Genomic DNA, 23,641 nt, shown 5'->3' with positions numbered 1-23,641 from the left:
GTTGTAGCTGAGATTAATCTCCACACCTCGGTTTTGTTTGTTATGAATGTAAATAACCATAGGTTACTACAGGACAGCTGAGCACCCAGCACCCAGGCACAGCATACAGCCACGTCTCCTGGGCAGCGCCTTCCTGGTGCACGCACACCAGCTGCCTGCACCCAGCTCCAGGTCCCCAGTCCTGCGCTGCCAGGTACTTACCTACCTACTGCAAGTGTCACAGCCCACGTTGATGGGTGCAAAAAAGAAGCCATGCTTAATTTAATTCTTCTTTCAGCTTTGATAATTGGTTACAGCAAGTAGTAGTTGGGTGCTGAATTAATTTTTGCTCTTTCAAGCTCTATACTTTCAAATGCATCACAAGACACATTGCTATTTACTGCACAGTTTGAAGTGATTCTGCCAGGACACATTAGCTTCTGTGGCTGCTTTCCCAAACCTACACTTTAATGGCCAAATCAAGCTTTAAAAGCCCAAAGACTAAAAGGTGTGTACAGAAGTTTTTTAAAGAAAAAAATCCATCAGAAATTATTTGAAGTCCATCATTTGAAGTTCATTAGAAATAATTCAAAGTTGATAAAACACAAATTAACATTTTCTGTTAGTATTTACGGCAACAGCACTGCAGGACAGAGAGCCCCCAATCTGAAAAAGTTTATTTATAAAAATGAAACCAAATCCCACTGGACATGTGTGCAAATTAAACAACAGGAGTTAAACGAAAGCCAGGTAGATTTTAATCTGATAGGTAAAAAATAATTCAAAACCAAAAAAAAGTATGAATACCTTTAGACTGAGCTCTTTCAGACAGTGTAAGATTATGTCCTGACCTGCAGTCCGTGGCTTTTATCTCAGCCCTGTGTCTGAGTCGGTGTCAGCTCTGCATGATTCTCCCATGGGCTTTAACTGTCACAGCTGATCTTGAGTTAGTGAAGAAAGCTTTTTCTAAGGCAGAAGAAATAAAGCCAGATATTCCCCTCACCCTTCCTTTTTCAGATGAGTAAAAAGTTTTAATTTTTACACTTTAGTATAAGAAATCTAAATCTTGGTTTGATTTCTTGCTCTTTAAATATACAAATGTGAGTTGATCACTTAAAGTATATTCTCCCTCTCTGTGATCTGTAACAGGCTTATTTCAGTGGCAGGGTTTTTTCCTCCATTTTAGTAGTTATTCACAGAAAATTGCAAATTCTTGAATGGAGAGATGTGTTTACCAACTGCCTGGCCAAACTCCAGCTGGAGAGACCTCTAAAGCCACCATGACTTCCAGGTGCCAGGCAGAGCTCTTGGTGTCACCTGCATATCCTCCCATCCGTGAAACAGAAGGAAGGTAGCGCAGCTCCCTCGTCAGCTTCTGTTTCTAGTTTTAGACTTGCTATTCTGCATAGATTCACATTATTAATGGACTCTCTGCGGCACAGACATCCAGAAATTAAGCTTTGATACACACAGAAGGCCAAGAGCTCTGCCCGGAGTTGCACCTGATTTAGACCCACAGTGACAAGGCTCAGTTTAAGATTTGGAGGTGATCTCCACTGCCAGAGGCAGAGAGGTCTCTGTCTCAGGGCAGCTTTGTGCCGAGTGGCCCAAGCCACCCTTAGGCTGCGTCCCAGAGAGATGTAAAGGTCAGAGTGGAGATGTTCCAGGTCGAGTTGAGGTGTGACAAATAACAAAAATGTCTCACTTGTGCCAACAATGGTCTTGCTGCTGCACTGTGGGCAAGTGAGGTGTATGTACCTGAGGCTCGTGCTGTAAAAACTTTGCACTTAGCTTTTTTTCCTTTGGAAAATAAAGCAGCTCCACAGACTCTCCAACAGCCAGGGTAAATAATTGCTTTTATTTTTTAACACAGCTGCCTCAAAATTAAAACATTTTACAGTTTTCTTGCAGTGAAACAATAGCCAGAGGAGGCAAGACACAAGGGAAGTGCCACATGCACTGATATTGCTGAATTTGGTTTTGCCTCATTGAATTTTTAGGGTTACTCTCAAAAACCAAACTATTAATAGGCCTGTGTCTGAATGCTCGACCTCGTAAGATTTCATCTGCTACTTTCAGACTGTGTTTTGATGGATTACTACTCCATGAACTAAAAATCCTTTGGGCTACGAAGGATATAAAATAGTTGTACAACCACTTGCCCTAACAGTAACATTTAGATCACAGGGAAAAATCAAATAGTCCATTAGAGGAGTGGAAAAGAAATTGTACCATAGACAAAGAGAAAGAAACAGATACAATATCGTAACAATATAAATCAATGTAAAACAGAAGTCTTTTGAGCTGCAATTTGCTTAAGTGATGCTAACAGTAGTACAGATTATTTAAATCGATTTTGTAACCGCTGTTGTTATAACAGAGATTAAATTACACTAAGTTATTAATGTAGTTTTTGGTGGGTAATTTAGATCAAAAATTTTAGATCCTAAAATTGTAGTTTGCTGCATGTCCTTCTCAATGGAAACAAATTCCAAAACAATATTTTAGAAGCAATTTGTGAAGTTGTCCTGTAATCATCGCCCCTGCTCTAAATACCTCCTTAAAAATTAGTTAGTAACTCTTGGTTTTGCTCTTATGCATGCAAACAAAAATTTTTGGTTGCAACATCAAAATCAATTTCTTCTGCCTTGTCAGGTTTGTAGTACAGGATAAACTGACCTAAATGAAGTGACTCATGGTTTTAATTAACAAGCAAGAAACTTTGATTTAAATATTAATTTTTAACTTGTATTACATTACTATCTTCATAACTGGATGAAGAAAGTTTAGCATTATATGTTGGAAACTGTAATGCAAATTTCCAACTAAATACCATCTTTATGCTAAATTTGATATTTCTTTTCCCCACTAAAAGTGTATCTATGCACATTCGTGTATACATGTATTGCCTAGCACACGTGTATTCATATTCTATTTTTTTACCCTGACATTTAATAGGAGAAGAATCATGAATCAAAACCTCTAAAATGCAGAGAGGAAATTATAACTGTAAGTCTTAAACTGCTTTTTCAAAACCCAAACTGTCTTATAGATAATTATTACATATATAAATTTTGAAAATGCTGCTTTTTTTCTCAAAATGCTGCTTTTGTTCTGCCCTTTGTCACATGTGAACAAAGCTAAGAGCACCTGTAAAATTCATCGGTCTGGGAAATTATGTTACGTGGGTTCAAGTGACTTGAAAACGTAAGTAAAGGAAATGGCCAGACCTCGTTTTGGCTTCAGCCAAGGAAATTTTCTAGGGGCTTTGAGACCCTCTGTGGGCTGAGTGTGGCCATGCTCCTGCTGGCAGCTGGGAATGGCACGTGCAGGAAAGCGCTCCCCTTCCTGCACTCCATGCTTAAGCTTGGCTGCAAGCAAGAGCCACCGTTAGCTCTGGTGCGTGGGCCCTGCTCTGCTGGGGAACTGGAGGGTGGTGTTCAAAGCTTAGTAGGTCTCCAGGAGGAAATCCCTGCTGGGCGCTTCCCTGCTGACACATGTTGCTCAGATCTCTTCCATTAAGATAGGCTTCCCCTGACATAATGCAGCATTTACTGTGAGATTTGTGTGCGGAACCTGAAGTGCCATTTAAAGGCTGCCACTTTCCCCCCACCTTGAAGTACCTGCTTTTGTACACCCCTTGCAAATGCCGTGTGAAGGGAGAGCCTTTAGACTTGAAGTTGTTTTAACCTTTTAGCAAAGTAAGAATCTGCTTCCTCTCTCCCCCTCAGCTGCCAGCAGAATAGTAAGCCCCACAGAATTAGTAACTCAAAGGTTTCACTCTGAATGCATCACAGCTGTGGAAAATATATACCCCAGCTCTCTGAGCTGATGACTTCCAACTGCATCCAAAACAATCATCCCTTTAATTCCCACTCAGAACTGCTTCCCAGCACCAACCTTAGCAGGAAACATCCCCAAAATTGAAGCCTGAGCTTATATGACATAGAAATGTAAAGTGGGGAGTATCTGAATGTTCTCAGTGTGCCCTCAAGGAGCCAGGTGGGCACAGCATGAAGTAGTCAGTATTATAGCACAAGTTGGGTAGGAAAGAACAAGGCCTCCTCCCCTCTCCTTTCAACTTTCTTAAATGGTCTAGGGTGTGTCCTCGCCTGTCAAAGATTTCTCCTCTTGCTGTAGCTAGAAATGGTTATGAAATATTAACTCTTTGCTGCAAGCTCTTCAGTATGATGCTGGTGCTGACTCTTGTCTCCATCTATCTCACCTGGTGAAGTAACATTTTGCCAAACAGAGCTATAGTGGATCCATTAGCTGCTTTCAATGTCACAGCCAATATTAAGTCTCGAGAGCATTGACTAGTATTGTTTGGACTCACCTATAGCATAGGTCTTCTGCAAAGCAAACTCCACCTGCTCCAGACCTGCACAGGCAGGGCAATTGTGGGTCTTAAGGTCAAAATCTGGAGTCTTAGTAAGCAGTGTGCTGCTAATGGATCCTGTCGATGGACCCCAGTCTTGTTATTTTAACATGGTATTGTGCTGACCTGGGCTGTTGGAATACCAGGGTCTTGATAAACCCTCTGCTGGCAGAGTCACCCCTGGTGATGGGGACTAGGCAGCATGTCCTGCTATGCAACACTAGCTGGCTTGGCAGCGGGGTTGAGTGCGGCACATGGGAAGCACGTGGCACCAGCAGAGCAGCTGCCGTGGGGCCTGAGCCCTGTTGCACGCCTCAGTATTGACCTATTGTTAGTGGGATCTTCACATGGGGATGTGGGTCTCCTGAAGCTCCTTTCTCAGTTATTCTCCACAGTAAGGTCTCATGGCCAGTTTTGGTTGTATGAGGCAGCGAGGCACAGCCCTGGGCAGCAGCGAGGGAGGATGAGGTGCCCGGTGGAGAGAGGGGCTCCATGCTAATGCACGGGGCTGAGTCCAGCGTGCTGTTAGCACAGCAATAGCCTGGAGGCAGCTACAGCAAAGGGCTGACCTGGAATGGTGGGGATGTGGAAAGCTACTGGTAAAGACACAACTTTAGTGAGTTTCAGCACTCTGCTGCCCCTGGAAGAGGTACTTGTTTTCTTAATGAGACAGTTCCCATGTCAGAAAGTTGACTCTTTTAAAACTCACATTTAGTGCAAGGGGAATATTCCTGCCAGTGCTTCGGTTGCACTTGATTGAAGACACCATCTGCTGCAACACTCGACCAGCTTGGCATTTAAAATGTCATTTACACCAGAAAGCAACTGAGTCTGGATACTGAGGCAGATGTCATCAGCAAAGGTGAACTTCTATAAGTGAATGACGCTGATAGAAAGACTGAACTGCAGAAGCATTTACAGAGAGCCCTGTGGAAAACAGCTGATTTTTCTGCATATGCTTTATTTCCTGTACATGCCTTAAGCAATTTACCTTGGAGAAGCAATGTTACAAGAGAAGTCGGTGAAATTCTGCATTTAAAATCCAGCATTTGTGGTTCCTGCTGATTAAAGTAGGATGAGCAGGTTTCTGTCCTCTCCAGAAACAAGATTGACAGTATTTTCCAAACCAAGCTACCAAGTCCTAGGCTTGCTTCAGCCCAGTGGAGCAGGAGGATGAGCCCATTTTCCTGCCTTTCTGTGGAGTATTGCTGCCCACAAAACTCTTCAAAAGTGTTTGCTCCCTCAACATTTCTGTTCCAGCTGATAACAAAGGACAAACCAGCTGAGGCCTCTTTCTTCAGCACAGGATGTGTAGGAAGAGTTACTGCATCCTTGTCTGTCCCCTGCATCCATAGGTTCATTCCCAGCTGTGTCTCCTGACAGGTGTTTAGGCTGCAATCCAAAAAATCCAGAGGACAAAGAAGGAAGAGGAATGCAATAGGTAGAAAATGCACTAAAAATAAGTAGAGGCTAAAACTAATGGAGTTAATTGCTCTACTCTGGTTTGTGCCCATAGGGCATTTACAGATGAGTGTTAGTAGTGAAGCTCTCCAGCAGCTCTCCGGTAAACTTGGTTCTTAAGGTCAAATAACCTACCAAGATAATGTTGAAAGAGTCCTTTCCACATATGCTGCTCAGTATGGCTCAAATTGCTTTTCAGCTGTGCTTGGTGCTTTTGTTGTCTTAAAAGTAAATTAAACATTATCCTTCTTTCATTAGATACATTAGGAGATCTCTGTAAGTGCTACTCCCTACTCATTTAAAGACTGGAACTAGTTTAAAGCAATTAAAGCTAAAAATCCCACCTTTAAATTATGAATTAATACAGAATTTGATTTAATAATAAAGCAACTGGGGGTTAAGTGACCCAGGCAGGTGGGGATGAGAAGGAAAGGAAGTCAGCAGCACAACCACTGGGGTGGCTATTAGGGAATGAAGTAGTTTTTTTTCTTCTTGACAGGCAATTGCAAGCATATAATACATTAAGAACCTTTCTTCGTTATCTCTAAGAATGATTTTTCTAAGTTAGTGTATTGGGTGTAATTGTCAAGGCGCTGGCAGGAGGGGACTGCAGGGGCGGCCTCTGTGCGCCAGCCAGCGCTCACTGACCCTCCCGAGGGCGCGGCTGAGCCCCTCGGCCGAGATGGTGGTGCCTCTGGGGTAGCGGCTGTAAGAGAGGACAAACACACACACTGCACAGGCAGAGGAGGAGGGGAAAAGGAGCGCGCAGCAGCCACACGAACACTAAGGTGAGAGCAGGAGCGTGAGCAGGTGCTGCAGGTACTGGAGCAGAGATTCCTGGCAGCCCCAGGAGAAGCCCACAGCAGAAGAGGCAGATAGCTCCTGACAGGAACCACAGCCTGTGGAAAGCCCACGCTGGAGCCGGTGGAATGCATGAGGAAAGAGCCGCAGAGAGGAGCTGTTAAGCACTAACCACAACCCCATTCCCCAGCGCTGCTGCAGGACTGAGGTAGAAGCGTCAGGAATGAAGAAGGTGTGATGTTGAACCTGGGAAGAAGGGCGGGGTGGGGGGGAAAGGTGGTGTTTTACATATATTTGCCTTTGTTTCTCACTATGCAAATCTATTTTAATTGGCAAAAAAATTAAAAGTCTCTCTTGCTCATAATGGTAACTGGCAAGCAGTCTCCCCCATCGTTATCTCAGTCCATGTGCTTTCTGTTTTCTTCCCCATCTAGTTGAGGTGGTGGAATGAGCAAGGGTCTGGGTGGGCACCCCACCACCACCAGTTATCTACAGACTATGTCATCAGATACAGGAAGCCTTGTGGAGAGAGCAGCTCTGCTAAAACATATTAGCAGGCTGGCATAAGAATCAGCCCACTGCAAGATACAGAGAAAAGCCGCAGCCCCAACCAACTCTCTTTCAAATGTGAACTTGCAAACTTCACATTTTTGAGAATAGGTTCTGGTACATTTCACTTCTCTACCTCCCAAAAACCTTTAAAGTCTTGTCACAATAGGACAAACAGCCCATCCCAAACCCTTGGGAGAACACCTTCTAATGAATCTCAGTAATGGAAACAACAAAAATATTTTTATGACAGGGGGCCTTCTGCTTATGGCTGAGTTCCCTTAGGGGCCAAGATGTCATCTGATTACTGTAGCCTTATAAGTTTTATATTATCTATCATACCATATTGTAATACAGAAATGCATGCATACTCATGCACAAAGAATTTATTAATAAAAACTGTAATTCCTGATTGGCCTTATTTTTCTAACTTGTCTAATAAATATTTAAAGAGATGGCTTCCTAAAACAGTACATGAATAGTACATTATTTGCCATGCAGAGACTATAACAGGATAATGTTAAAGATAAGAATCCCATATTTCAAATTTATATTTGTATTCTGCTGAATGGTGCAAACATGAGACATGACTGTCACAGGAATGGTTATTATGCTAAAAAGAGTTTGAAAGCTGCTTATGTGCAGGCGAGAGCCACTGACAATATGAAAAAAAGCCCAGTATCTTGACAAGATTAAGACTTGTCATATATTCTGTCCTCTACATCTTCCCAATGTTTTCTCACTTGTTTTACCCTCAGTTCAATACACTAAACTACAGCTGTTATAGGACCCTTTTATTTTGAACAAAATCAGTGAAAATACAATTTATGCTGAAAGCCAAAGCTGAGACAAGTCACATTTTTTGTTATTGTTATTTGCTAGCTGTTGTAGGTGGGATCCACTCTTGTATCTTCTTGCGAGTAGTTGAGTAAGGTACGTACTGTCCGGGAGTGCCACTCAGATTGAATTTATGATTCTCCCAGATAAATTTACGAGCAACTGGTGGATGAGTAGTTGGAGGGTCATCCGTCATTGAGTGAAGCCAGCGATGCCTTAAGAGGAAAAAGACACTTTGTTACTAAGGAACATTACATGGTGTGTAACAAGCCTTCCTCCTGACTCCCAAGGCTTCTCCTCTGAACACATACTAAGCATTTATTTTGAGGGGGTGGGGTGGGTGGTGGGAAATAATTTTAATGATTTTGGACGAGACTACAGGATACTGATGTAAAGTAACTACACAAACAACAGCTCTGCTTCCAAGCAACTGAAAGTACACCTGAGTTTGAATTTCCTGTTCCTTTGTAGGCTTAGTATTTGGGCAGACAGTATTTCATTGTTACATGTTTGTATGGCCTTAACCAGCCAGCCAGGTCAAGGCAGGCACTACAGATGACAAAACCACAAGGTTTTCTTTTGTTGTCTGGGGTTTTTTTTGTTGGGTTTTGTTTTGCTTTGTTTTGAATTACCTGAAGATTACACTGCACAACAGTTTCGATACCATCTCCAAAGCATTCACGAGGCTACCACTTAGGATATGGATTAATGATGCAGGTTCACCTAATATAATCATGCAACTGTTTGCTGACTGCGGAATAAAATTATTACTACCAAAAAGTGATGGGGTAATTACCACGTGATTATCCTTTACCTATTAACTAAATGTCAATCCTCCCCTGTACAAACAACATTAATGAGCAAGTAAAGTATTTTCCTTAACAATTTACTGAAACACTACTGAACTGATTTCATGCCATTTATGCTTCAGTGCCCAAAGCAACTTTTAAACCTGAATAACATTTTAATTACCTGCCAGTCTACATATACTTCATACTGTATGCACAGTTATGACAGAGGTTCTGACTTTTTTTGCAAGTTTACGTATTTTTTACTGAGGTAGAATTAAAGAAGCTTCTGCTAATCAGCTTTTCCCAAAGACCTGACCTAAAATTAAGAAATCTTCTATTCCAGTTTTTATTCAAAAGCCTAAAAATTGCATCTTCAGCCTTTAGCAAATAATCTGGCACACTTCACTGATACAGCAAAACAAAGCCACAATAAAAGTAGCGAGAAACAGACTGCCAAGTATATTCTAAACCCGAAGAGCTCTACAGAAGGTTGATTATCTTTTCAGTCAAATAGCTTCTAGACAGTTATTTCAGAAAAAACTCACAACTTTGGCTATAACTTCAGTACAAAATCTCACTTTATAAAAAAATGTCAGCCACATGTTCATTTTTCTGTAAGTAAAAAACAAACAAGAACCCCAAACCAAAGCCACACTTGTAGGACTGCCAGGAAATTGACCTGAATACAAAACCTGATGGAACCATAAAATCCTTTAAAAGTAGGAAGAAAAACCTTGTTTAGGGGTAAAGAATGGCCTCCTATGGGAAAAATTATCCACTTAGGAGTCTGAAAGTTATACAGACGTTCAGTTGAAGTGACCCAATGCAACATGAATGGGAAGGGGCTCCCTCTCTTCCTCCCCCCACTCTCCTTTGTAAATTTGGTATTTTTTGAAGTATACATTTCCCATTACTTCTATTAAAAAAGATTTTTAATAATGATTTTAGTAATGATTTCTGCTTGAAAGAAGGCAGCCCCATAGCACTACTAATCACGATGTGGTCTGAGGATACAGGATCAGGCCTTGATTGATTGTAAACCAGGTATTACCAGCCTCTGAAGTGCCCTGGCCGCACTACACGGAGCACTGACCTTAGGTGAACTCCCTCTCCCAATTCAAGCCCATCAGAATCAGGTGTACTACTGTGCTCCACAGCACCTGAGATACCACATGTCCTATGACAGCTATCATCAAAGTTGGCAGAAATGCTGTAAAAGAGCTAATTTGTCAGAGGTGGCATCATATGCTCATACCCAACAAGCCAGCTCTCCACTGCTAACACAAAGAAACACACAGTTTGTGGCACGGGAGGAAGGGAAAAGAACAGTCCATGTATCTGTATACATTCTGACAATACTGATTTAAGTATGACATTTCAAAATGCTTCATAGTATCACTCCAGAGGAGCCTCAGCTTTTCAAAACTGTTTACCATAACATATAAAGGCAACTTAAACTCACACACCTTCACCTAGTGACACTTCTAGTAATAGTGAATAGGGACCCTGCAGACAAAACCCTATTTATGCAACTGTCATCATGCCTCATACTCCCACACGTCATGCACACCAACAGGACAAACAAAAAATTGTCTTTTCAGACAGAAATGCAGTTACAAAGGCCCTGAAAGACAGGCTGGAGCAGGCAGAGCACAAGAACTGTATTAAAGCTCAGTTAAAATCAAGTAGATTTCAAGCCTACACGATGTCTGGCACCTCCATCATTAGAAATGTACTTATGTCGTACACTCACTCTTGTAACATCAGAAAACTTACCACAACATTGACTTATTTACTCATTTTACAGAATAGTTTTGTTCTGTCATTTAAACTATTGTTTTGCAGCTTTTCTGGGACTAAATCCACAAAGTCCTGTAAAATACAGTATTTTGGAGGAATTATTATATTTGCTTTCAGGATTTTCTGAAGTTCTATAACATCAATATGAAATCAGGCACAAAATGTAAACAGATCAGCAAATCTCATCTTCTCACTTGAAAGTAGAAATAAAATTGCTCACCTATGAGACATGTCAGTACAGTCACAGGTACTGAAATACGTGAAGAGATTTCAAAAGTTTGTTTAGAACTTGTGAGAGACAACTTATAACTCCCCAAAACAGGGCCCAAGAGAAACAGGCCTGCAACAAAAAACATCCTGAGAGAGATAAGGGATGGGGGAGACCAGAGGCCCTCTGAGCCGAGGAATGTCTCAAACACAAGTAGCAAAACTATAGTCATGGGGTGGATAGTGTGGAGTTAACTATTAAATATGCTTATATTTAAGAGTTTCAGGGCTTAAGCCTGGTTACAACAGATTCCCCTTAAAAGTGCAATATGTGACTTGCAAAAGCACTTCGGTTTGCAGAGTTTGTTCTTTCAAACAAAAGCTCCCACTCACCACTTAAGAAAAAGTTTGTAAAATTTGAAAACTTTATTTTGGGAAGGCTTTCCCCTTGACAAGCTCCCTCAAAGAGTCCTTTGATGCCCTGACGTCTCATAGACTCTACTCCCAGATGCTCAAGAAGAGCTTTTCATGCACTAGATTGAACAGCATGAATAAAGAGATTTGATGTCTTGCAGATGGCCAGATTTCTATACAAACTCTGCCTGTAAATCCATGCATGAGAAAACAGGATGCAAAAGCAATTAATGACTGAAAACCTACAAAGAAGCAGATGATTTACACAGAGCAAAGAAAATCTGGAGGATAGCAAAAGCTCTGAAGAGGCTGAAGCAGCTTCCTGATTCACAGAGCAGAGCCACTACCAAGCAGACTGAGGCTAGCAAAGCCTCTGGACTTTCCCTTGCATAAACAGATGAAAGATACCTCAAATATCTTCAAATGCTCTCAAGACTATGTAGAATTTTCTCCCAAGTTGAGACATTTAAAAGCAAGGAGATTTCAAACTAAAGCTACAAGGGACCAGAGCCAATTATATGATGTACAAGCTGTCAAACAAGAACGGATGCTACACAAACTCCGTACTACTACCATATGTGCATCTGCAAGGTTCAGACACCATCTATGTAAGTTCAGGATGTTTGCCAACTTGTTAGCATCCACTTTTTTCAACAAGTTAACCATGCTGCAATAAGACAAAACGGAAGTGAAGATGTGTGTTATGGTCAAAGGGCAGAGAAGGAAAAAGGGACAAGAAACATGTTTTGTTTACACATGGGAGATAACTTTGATTTCTCGTGCAAGCTACTATAAGATACCATTGTAATGAGACAGCATCCCATTTGCCTGAAAACACCACACTAGCATTTAATCTAGTTATAAAACCCACAAACTTATTGTGAAGCTGCTGCAACAGTGGAAATTTTACCCCCCGTTCTCTTCTGTTCAATCTTGTTTTCCCTGGGGGCAGCAGTTTTACGGGAGAATAGCAAATTTCTTCACATTTTTAGTATGTTGGCACTTTAAGTCTGAGATACTACACTCAACCCTCCTTCAGCTGTCAAATCAACTAAGGGGATGTAGATTATTAAACTGAAGTTAAATTTGAAATATTTCATTGTATGAAGTTAGCACTCCTAAAGCTTCTTCCAAAGATATCAGATTTGCACCATAAGGAAATAAACATCAAAGTACAGGACAGATATTATTACATATCCATTGGACAGTGCTGGCAAAATTATGTGTCCCTGTAAAAGGAAAAAACTATTCTCAAATTTCAGTTCTTCCTTCTTCAGACTCAGAGGTTTCATTGTTCTTGCAGCCCTCCCCTAGGCTTCATCCACTGGTCTATGTGTGTATTTGGGTTTTTTTAAGAGCGTGGTGCCCAGAGACAAAATCTATACCCTATATAAATCTTTCTGGTAATAAGCAGAAAGGAAGAGTCACTTTGCATGAGTGCAGGCAGTAATTCTTTCTACTTCTCAGGATGGCACGCTTCTTTCTCAACACTATGATAACGTGGATTTATGCAACACCTAGATCATCCTCCAGCACTGCCCATTACTCTCCTGCACGCCAGAAAGTAAGAGGCTGCAGATGCCAGAAGAGCAGGGTCCTACCCTCTGTCTCTGCTCTCAGCCATATGATTTCACTCCTCCTTTTCCTCTTGGGACACCACAACTTGCCATGTTGTCAGACTTATAACTGCAGATAACCTGGTAATAACAATGAAAGAAGCAGCACTGAGTTCTCTGACGCATCTATCTATATTTTACACCCCTAATATTTCACTTCTCTGTGCAGCCTTTGATTAAGGAGGAAAACCAGCTAACACTCCTTTAAGCACACTTCCTTACTCACAAACCTGCTCAGAACATTTAATCTGCGTTTCAGCTTGCCTTGATCCAAGCCTGCTTCTCCTGGGGCAGGTGGCAGGGTGGATGGAGGGAACTATAACCCCTATATAGCCCTTGCCCTACAAAGACTGCAAATCACATTATTATCAAGAAGTATACATTCAAGACAGCCAGTTTTTACTATGAAAACTCTTTGCCTGTTGGTACCCTAACTAGTACTTACAAGCTGCTCAGGGATTCCCAAGGAGTCACATTTTCGTCTTAATCTTAACACTAACGTTTTCTTCCCCAAAACATTTCAAAAGCTTTTCTACAGAACAAAAAGTATAATATATTAAACCTGAAATTAATTTATCATGTTCCTACTTGGTTTTTCGTTATTTTTGAGCGAACAGAAAAAAGTTTTGGTTGTAATGAGTGCATCCACACATAAGTTGTGACTACACGTGAATGTGAGTACATGCATGAAGCAGCATATGCCAGTTCTAAAAACCAGTATCACCTGGGGCTCCAGGAGGTGATTTGCTAACTGCAGAATTTTTGGGAGATAAATGAATGATGAACAAAAGGTGACACTGGGCTTTCTAAAGTAACAGTAAAATGGAAATGAGCTCAACACACAGCCCAACGATTATAGCAATTTGTAACGGAGACATCTATGAAAGCACTATGCATACAGGCAGGCATCGGTATAAACAGATTTAACTTTTTTTGTTTATATGTTCACAGAGCACACCTGATCAGTGTGTTCAAAATGGAAGTACTAAGCTCCTGCAAACAACATGCTCTGAACAGGAGGAGACAAAACAAGTATTTTGGCTTTTCTAACTGTCTAACAGTGTAGAAGATGTCTTCATTTAGGAAAAAAAATGTGCCCAAAATCTTGTATAGCATTACAAGATTAATACTAATCATTCCTAACACAAGTATTGAGGGAATATATATATGTAAAAAAAAATTTAACTAACTTGTGTCCAAAAAGTGGATACCAACAGCTTGATTTTGAAAGTAAGAAAAGAAAATCCAGAGTAACAAAGAAGTTAAATATCACAACTAAATCAGAATAAGCCTACATATTCTGGTATGGCACAATTTTAAAAAAGCAACAGTCTCAATTCTCTGTATAGTAGACGTATGTCAAAACAACTCTTTTGATTTCCTCCAGACTGTGATTTCAGTACATCCGTTGTCAAAAGACATTACATCAATTATTTCAGCATACTGAAAATATTCAGTAGTTTCTAAAAATGGTATTACAATATGTTATTACATACAAGATGTTTTTTCTTGCTGCTTTTTCCTTTTCTCCAATATCTGACAGAAGGTAAAGGGTAGTTAAACGAATTATCATTTTATTTTTTCCAGACAGTTGTTTTCAGAACTTTTCAGTATACCAAAGTGCCTTTTTCCAATTCATCACGCATGATGAGGTCCACTTGACTGTATTTCAATCATTCATATTCCACAATCCTGAAGGCACATGACCACAAAATTATACTTTAAGATCACAGTGTATTCAACAACCAGAAACATGGAGAAAAACAACCTGTAGTATGATACACTGAGAAAAAAAAAAAGGAAGAAAGTGTTTTTCCTGCACATCTGCTAGTGTTCTCTATACTTCCCAAGAAAACAGTGTAATCAGTAGCATAACCCTACACACAGTACAATTTTTATAATGCTAGAAAATCACTACAAGCTAGTTCGCATTACTATTTAAAAAAGGAAAATCTGAAATCTCTAGGTTAGCCCTGGTCTTAGACTTGATTTTGTTAAAGTGTCATCTTTAGGCATGACACTTGCACACTATCGTCTGAAACCAGCACCAGCATAAACAATGCAGTAAAACCTGCTTCCACCTACAGAGGGTACAATACCACACCCACAAAATGCTCTACTGAGCTGAATTAACTAAAACCCAGAGTCAAAATCAGCGTTTGGAAGAAGTATTCAGATCACAACCCAGCTGTTACAATGGTACTTTATATACTTCACAGCTGACCCAAGGATGACAAATTAGTCTCACCTTTCCATCTGTTGAAGGGAGGGCTAGTGCTTTAACAAATGAACAATTTTTACTTTACTTCTCTGTGTGTGACGGGACAGATACTAGTATACTATAGGCCAAATTAATCTCTTTTTTAATAGAAGTAATTTCCCACAATCTAAATTTATTTCCAACAAACTCTGGATCAAAAAAACCTGCTTGTTTCCTGTGTTGCAGAACCCCAGTGTTACACTGACAGCAACTTGTATAATATATTAACAGTCTCAATTCAGAAGTCTATGCCATGTTAATTTTTTTTTTTTTTAATCTTAAAAAAGAGCATTTATTCCCAGTCAAAATAGAAGTATTTTTAAAAATGTATCTAAACAGTACAGAATTGCAGGTTGTCCTGGCTTCAGCTGGGATAGAGTTAATTTTCTTCCTAGTGGCTGGTACAGTGCTGTGGTTTGGATTTAGTGTGAGAATAATGTTGGTAAAACACTGATGTTTTAGTTGTGGCTAAGGAGCGCTGATCCTAAGTTAAGGAAATTTCAGTTTTCCATGTTCTGCCAGCGAGCAAGTGCACAAGAAGCTGGGAGGGAGCCTGGCCAGGACAGCTGACCTGAACTAGCCAAAGGGATATTCCATACCATAGAGCATCATGCTCAGTATAGAAATTGGGGGGAGTGGGCCAGGAGGGGCAGATCACTGCTCCGGCATCAGCTGGTGGGGTAGTAAGCAATTGCATTGTGCATCACTTGTCTTTTCTGGGTTTTATTTCTCCCTTTTTTTGCTATTTTCCTTTCTATTACAACTATTATTATATCTTATTATTATTGTTGTTATTATGTTTTATTTTAGTTATTAAACTGTTCTTATCTCAACCAGCAAGTTTTGCTTTTTTTGATTATCCTCTCCATCCCACTGGGAGAGGTGAGGAATGAGTGAGCAGACACATGATGCTTAGCTGCCAGCTGGGATTAAACACAACACAGGTCAGTGATATAGATGTGTCACAAAGCTAGTTTTCTTACCTAATAATAAACATCTAAGGATAACATGGGAAATACAAATTTATCAGCAATTTTAAAAAAAAACAAACCCAAAAAACTGAGCAATACTGCACAACTAAGTTTCCTGACAAAAATACCTTAGAACACAGGACTGTTTATCCTTTTGTGCCCCACTGCGCTGGCTAGTCGTGAAAATAATGAAACATACTGTTTCTTCTAAGGCAATTTTCTTCCACACTGATAGGAAAACAAGTTTTTCTACCTCACTGATTTATGTGATCTAAACAAGCTACTTAATCCTAGAAACACCACTTCGATATTCAGGAAGAAAACCTCTGTCGAGGTTTGTAAGGACACAATATATAAACAACACATAAGCACGAGCAAATAAAAAAACCCCCCACATCAAAAACTGTGCCTCAAAATAAGGAAAATCTTGAAAACTGGCACAGTGTAACAGTGAAAGGAGAAAAAAATAGAACCAAACAGTTATTATGCAGATAACAAGGAACAGCCTAGCACTGGCATGAACATGCTAGTTTTGGAGATACTAATGTCACTTCTAAAAAACAATGCCATTAAGCTCTTACTGGAGAAGACACAAAAAAGCATTAACTGCATTAAACATAATTTTAAGGCTGGGAGAATTTGACAAAATTGACTACCTAGACAACCTACCCATGCATTTCTCAAATGTTCTAAGGAGAGACACAATTTAAGAGTTTAGATGATCAGTCTCAGCCTCGGCACAAAACATCTATCACAGGAATAATAAAAAACAGTGTTCACCAATGCTCAGTCTAGCCAAGCACCTCTTACTTCATATCACCTTCCACTGCTTTGTGGCTAAAGTGCTATTCATATTCCTCAAGAATCAGGTTGAGATTTTTTTTGGTATCATACGCTGTTATTTGGTATGTGTTCTTCCTGAACTATTGAGGAAGACACAAAAAAAAGTATTAACAGTTGTGTGGCCAGAGACCTTCTGGAACTCAAGGTTGTACAGAATTATTACTGAAATGTATAAACAAAAAATAAAATCTTAAGAAAAATTATAGTCAAGTAGAAGTCAACATACAGAGCATCCTGCCCCTTGCTGCTCATCATCTTGTAGAGTAACAATGTATATAAATTGAAACAATTATGCTGTTAATGGCTGTGGATTAAGGAATGTTGTTCCATCATTGCCTTAAGTTTTTTAGGTTCTTGAATAGGATGGATAATAAAAATATTTTTTCTACCTCTGGTTGCTCAACACTAATGGTTTGGCAAAGCCTGTAAAACAGAACTACAACTAATAAGGAAAACTGGAAGACTGGCTTGACCTGCTCAATCTGGCTGGCAAAATGCTCTTCTCATTCCAAGAAGCAGCGAGTGAGACTGTCAGGACAGTGAGCAATGTAACATTATGAATGCAGTTTGAAATTAAAAGTAACCAGTCTGAAATCTTCTGGTCATCTATAAAATAGCTGCATCCAAGAAAATTTTATTACCATAAAATTGTTTGTGGTTTTTTTTTAGTCTTCTGCTTTGCAAGACAAGAAAATATATGGGCAATTACACAATTGTTATCTGTCCACATTATTAAGCTAAATCACTCACCATTCGGGGGGCACCATACTTCCATCAACTTCCCAAAACGTATTTTTGCCATTCATTTCATTAGTGTAGATGACCCATCTGTGTCGACCTTAAATAAACAGACAGAAATATTGTATAAGCTCAAAAAAATTATCTTCATATAAAGGATAGAATTCATGAAAACACAAGGAAAAGTAATTTCACTAAAAGTATCTATCATTATGGGCACTTATTTCAAAGTCAGTAGAGCTTTTCTAAATCTTCTGTATTTCCACCGTTACTGTATTTTTATTTGGCTGAATCTAACACTCCCACAAGGAAGTTAGTATTTGTTCTTGTGTAAGTACCGGGAAATAGGAACTTACAAAATTTTCAGGCAGTGAAACAGGTCTGGGGACTTTTTCCTCTTTAGAAGGAGTCTTTTCCCAAAGGACATTGTCATTAATAACCTAAGATTAAACTAAGTTTCAGCCATAAAAAACTACCAAGGAATATTTACCAGCAACTGCTTTCCCAGGTACCTTACATGTTAACTAGGCAAAGCTTACCCTAACCAGCATATCAACTGCTTACACATCACCTCAATTGTTTTAAGCCTACCTTTTTAAGTACTCTACAAATGTTATTTAAAATCCAATTACTTAGTAGGAAGTTTAAGCTAACCTGTGTTTCCTTGCCCTGAAGTGATCATATCTGTGATCAACTGTGAGGAAGTTTTAAAGTCACCTCTCTTTCTTCCCCTACCTGTTAAGCTATTAGCTTTTAGGGCAAGGACCAAATTCAACTCTCAGTCACACTACCATACAGGCAGACCTACATGGAGAGCATCTGACTGGTTTATATTTATCCCATATTTATTATTTCAGATTGACCATGTTTGAGGGAAGCAGTAGAAAGACAAAAGATGTAAAAGCACTTCTATGAGCCCCCTCTCTAAGACTCGCACAACTCAAGTGCGAGGATGTCAGGCAGGCAAGAAGTTCTATTTCACTAAAAGGAACTACACAAGCTATACAGAGCTGGACAGTCGGTCAGGAGGTACACACATACCAAAGAAGTTTCTTTTGTCTTCATAGTATTTGTTGCCATACTTGTCAGTTCCTATCAGTGTACCAGTCTTCAAATCATTGACTCTGTGAATGTCCAAAACAACAGTTTCAGTTGACATCGTCTTAGAATGAAGTTGTGATAGAGGTTTCTTAGGGGTTGGTAAAAAATCTGTAATGAAAACTCTTAAACATATGTATGTAAAGCTATCAAAAAAACTATTAAAGGACTGCAATACATAATCACCAATTCCTGCAACTAATGTCACCGTGCTTTTACTGTGCATTCCAGTGACAGGATAATAAAAGTAATACAAAAAGGCTTTTGGGGGATATTATTTATTTAAAAGTTCTTTATAGTGGAAGATAAAGCAGCTCCGCAATACAGCACAACTAAGCACCCTCAAAACCTTCAATACTGTGGAAGGGAGTCCCAGAGACAGGTTAATTCGCTTAGTTGAAGACGTTACCATCCTTCTCAATTATTTATTACTACCATTTCAGCTTGAATTGCCATGGAAAACAGTCAGCACTGAAGCAGCTTAAGAGATCTCACCGGTCTGTGTGGGCACTAACCTCCAGGAGAGGAATAGTAACATTTTAAGCCATTGTAGCTGCTTGACAAGGAAATGCATTCTCAACCCTAAATTACAACTGTTACTTTCTAGCTTTTGTATAACTGAAAACGATGAAAGCAGAGACTTAAATTGACCCAGATAAGGTATATACCAGTTTCAACTCTTTATACGGAACATATTTTAACATTAGTGTATGTATCAATACTTAAACTGAACCTATGATTTACATTCTATTGATAAAATCTTAAAATTACTGAAGTGCTCTTTTGCCCCTGGATCTGTATATTTGATTTCCTTTTTACTGACATTTATCCCAGGCAGAGAATTACATCAGAAAAGTTTACTCTCAAAGGTTTTAGTTGTTTGTAGCAGTACATACACTCTCAACTCAGTCCCAAGTGACAGAAGGAATGACAGAAGAACATACATGCTTCCTTAGTTAGGAGTTTAACTATATAACACACAGATAAAATTTTTAGTCACCTTTTGTCCCAAGGTGCATGAAAGTGATTATCACTTGACCAAGTACCCATTTTATTAAACTTCTGTGATCCCAGGCAGGAAGATTCTCTGACACAGCTCTGCTCTGTCAAAGAAACACTAAAAGATGTCTGACTCAGCTATCCAAGCCTGAGCTACCAGCTCCAGAAAAAGACCCATTTCACTGTGGCTTTCCCTTCCTTCTTCCCCTCCCTTTCTTGTAAGGGTTCTTATACTCTTGTCCTAACTTCATGCTCATACTGATATCAAACACTAAGAGGTATTTATGGCTTCCAGAGGACATTTTCCAGACAATTTCACTGAGTCTTGAGTAAGGAGAATGTTTCCAGGCACACAGGCTCTTAATTTGACTTCTACTGCATAAAAGCTGTTCCAACCACCTTAGTGGGAAACACAGAGAAAAACAGGGAAATTCATAATAAAACCCCTGCAGAGAAAGAGTCTCCTGAGTTGGGTAAATTGTCTTTCCAAGTTACCAATAATTACTTCTTAAAGATATCAATTGTTGCAAGAAACATACACCTTGATTAGTCTTCCTGTAAATGCCATGTCCACTCCTTGAGCTGGGAGAGAATATTCAATGGCCTGAAAGGTGAAGGGGAGGCAGCAACTATGTTTGTGGTTGGTACTGTTACGAGGATCAGATGTGATTCTCCACCTAGCACACCGCTCTTCTGACTTCAGTCTTATGAAAGAAGAAAGAGACTGCTGCCTCCAGTACTGCCCCGCTCCATTTTACTGTGTGGTAGAAAGGTGTCAACATAGCCCATGATTTTTGACTCACAAAAGCTCCCTGACAAAACATTCATTCAGATGTGCTTATGGTATTATGGAAATTCAATGGTATGAAGGTCATAGCACAAGGTGATACACCTGGAGACTAATTAAACCTGAAGCACTGTGTGTATAATCACAAGGAAAATCACATCTGGATGTCACAAAACAATAATGAGCTGCCAATTAAGTGACAAGTGGGGAGAAAAAGTCAAGCTGATCCTTGGATGTTCCAGGTGAACTGAGCTGTCTTCAGTGAACAGGATCAATTTAAACTACAAGAAATAACAGAAAAAGAGCTATTATGATGACTAGAAGAAAAAAAAAAAGTCTTCAGGAAGGCTCAGAAAGCTTGGCTTGTTTATTTTAGCATAAAAGAGCCCTTGATATATAGAAGGGAACTTTAACTTTGCAAATCCTCCCTATCCCATACTCCTGACTTCCCATTATTAAGGCTTTTTCGCTATGTGGTCAGGCCTACAACATTCACTGTACCCTTAAGAAATGTTTCATTACTTTCCAAGACCAGCTACAAAGATAACACAGGTTACTGACACTGCCAAACTGGGATGATGGACCATTCAGACTCCCACCCTACCTTTCATCGAGGATCTGAATGACAAAGAGTACCTTAGTAAATGTGCAGCTCCTCCTGTTTGGGAGGAGTTTCAAGCACAAAGCATCACAATTCAAAATACTCTTCACAAGGTAGAGATGTGATTTGAGTGGGAAAAAAAACCAAACAAACAAACCAGGAGAAAGTTTAATGTGGATGAGCACATGGTTCTGTGCTGGGAGAACAAAGTACACAGGCACGACTGAAAACAAAGGCTGCAACTAATTCTGCAGAAAATACCACTGTGGGCTAGAGTGCATCCAAAGCTGAGCACAGGTCAAGGGTGAAAAAACACTGCCAAACAGTCAGACATAGGGTTGGAAGTGTTAAAGAATTACAGCTGGTAAGGCAGATGAACTCATTCTCTGCTTTATACCACAGGATTTTAGCAGAAGCATGGCTTTCTGATTTGTCCACTGGACAGTCCAAGGAAGCCATCATCAACCTGAGGTGATCCAGAGCAAAGAGCCAGTGGGCCAGTGTGATGGTGGACTACACGAGCCTGGGAGGCAACTGCAGCAGAGCAGAGCATCCACACACAGCTGCGTCCACAGTGTTGTCCCTCAAGTGGGGTTGCTTACCCAGTGTGCAATATGTCAGTATACACACATAGCAGAGGTATTTATTTATTCCATGTCTGCGTGGACTGGGGTGCTAGGTGGTAATTTGACAAAGCCAGCACACCGCACAAAAGAACGCCAATGTATTTATACAATTCAGGCTACACGAAGACACATTTACTGTAGGTTAGTTTCTTATCACTTTGTCCTCCACTAGTTAACAACATGCCCTGTTTCGATTTGAAGCTATGGTGTCTTAATTCATCTTCACAAACTCAAGGGGGGGGGGGGACGGACGGACGACGACAGACGCCTTGGTCTTAAAATGAGTCAGTGGTCACAGCCTCCCTTCCCTGCTGCCTTTATCTTTTCCCCAGTTACTGCCGATCTTCTTCTCAGTCAGTCATCCATCTTGTGGCAACTCCTGGGGAAGAATCCTCCCCTCCTATCAATCTTTTTAGCGTTAACCAGACATGCACCGTTTATACAAAATTGGAGTAATTCGCTCCCTTCCTTCTTCCGACCACAACACTCTTAAATCAGTGACTTACCCTGTCACTGCTCTATTTACAAGTTTAGAATGAGCAGAGTAGAAAATTTCCTAGAGGCATCAACAGGACTAACCATCAACACCGGGAAAACCCGCCTGGGCAACACTGACAGCTCAGCACCGAGGAACCCGACAAGATGCCGAAAGAAAAGAGCGGCCGGAGCCCGCCCAGGGCGCGGTCTGACCACGGTCTCCGCTACCGACGCCAAGGACCCCGGGGCGACCCGCACGACCCCGCGGAGGGCTGCGCGGAGCCGCCTCCTCCCGAGGCCTGGCCCAGCACCGCGCACCGCCCGGCCCGAGGCACTCACTGCCCGGCCGCCACCCCGGCGTTGCGCTGCGCTGAGCAGGGGCCGCCCCGGCCGGGTCGTCCCCCCACCCCGCCAACGCCGCTTCGTCCGGGGCGGGACGGGTCAGGGCTCCCGCCCTCCCGGCTGGCCGCGGCCCGCCAAGGTGACCCCGCGGGGCGGCGAGCCCGGAGCGGGGAGTCGCCTCCCGCCGCTTGCGCCGGGCGCCCCGTTACCTCAGCAGCTGCCATAGGGCGCCGCGGACGCCGCCGTGGCCGCTGAGGTGCTTCAGCGCCCGCTTCAGCACCTGCACGTACTCCGCCATCTTGGGGCGAGGCGGGGCCGCCCGCTCCCGGCGCCGCCGCCGTTCCGGCCCGGGGCCGCCCCGCCTCCCGCCGCGACCCGGCCCCTTCGCTGGGGCAGCCCCGGCTCGTCCGTCCCGCGCCCGGGGGAGGGCGGGAAGGTGGAGAAGGGATGTTACCAGCCACAATTGCCTGGTGCTTGCTCTCCCCCCGGGCCTCGGAGGCAGGGCCTGCTGGACGTGGCCTCTGGGGCCGTCCAGGCCTGCGTCCGGCTTGGGGCAGGCCCGCTGTGGCTCTCTCTGTCCTGCCCCTGAGAACGGGTGAGGAGGGGAATTTACTGCGCTCCAGGCAGCCCGGTGCTGCCCTGCCCAACTGCCGAGAACGTTAATCCGGATCCTCCCAAGTATGTGTTCAGCCGTCTCCTCCTGCTCTGTGATCCACGCCGCTGAAGAATATGGCTCCATCGTCCTGGTTAACTCCCCTGCAAACAGTTGTAGCCTGCAATTAGACGCCCCTGTCCACCTCTTCACCAGCCTGTAGGTGCAGAACTCCCTCAAAACCCATCTTCACAAATGCGCGTCCCGGGCTGTTGGAACAAGCTTCTGCTGGAGCAGGATCTCAGCATCCTGCTCGAACAGCACTCTGGTATCCCAGGTACCGCCTCACCAGCCAAGGGGATGATCATTTCTCAGGACTGGCAGACCATGCTTCACTCAGTTCAGCCAGCGTATGGTTTGCTTTGTTTCTGGTAACGGATCATACAATATCCAGAAACATCCAGCAGTGAGATC

At 41.7% G+C, this 23,641-nt stretch overlaps 1 protein-coding gene across 1 annotated transcript; it reads right to left on the bottom strand.

Annotated features, from left to right (window-relative positions):
- Positions 1–7,947: 7,947 nt before the first annotated feature.
- Positions 7,948–22,944, bottom strand: NDUFA12 (NADH:ubiquinone oxidoreductase subunit A12). The gene is made up of 4 exons (XM_074902734.1): positions 22,785–22,944; positions 18,687–18,769; positions 17,658–17,745; positions 7,948–8,220 (listed from the first exon to the last, which is right to left on the bottom strand). The coding sequence occupies exons 1-4, from the start codon at positions 22,871–22,873 to the stop codon at positions 8,040–8,042; spliced, it is 441 nt and encodes a 146-aa protein (XP_074758835.1). The 5' UTR covers positions 22,874–22,944; the 3' UTR covers positions 7,948–8,039.
- Between the last annotated feature and the right edge of the window lie 697 nt (positions 22,945–23,641).

This window comes from Athene noctua, chromosome 3 (assembly GCF_965140245.1).
Source record: "Athene noctua chromosome 3, bAthNoc1.hap1.1, whole genome shotgun sequence".
NCBI lineage: Eukaryota > Metazoa > Chordata > Aves > Strigiformes > Strigidae > Athene > Athene noctua.
Note: the sequence above shows the minus strand (reverse complement) of the source record. Positions and strands in the feature narration are given on the sequence as shown.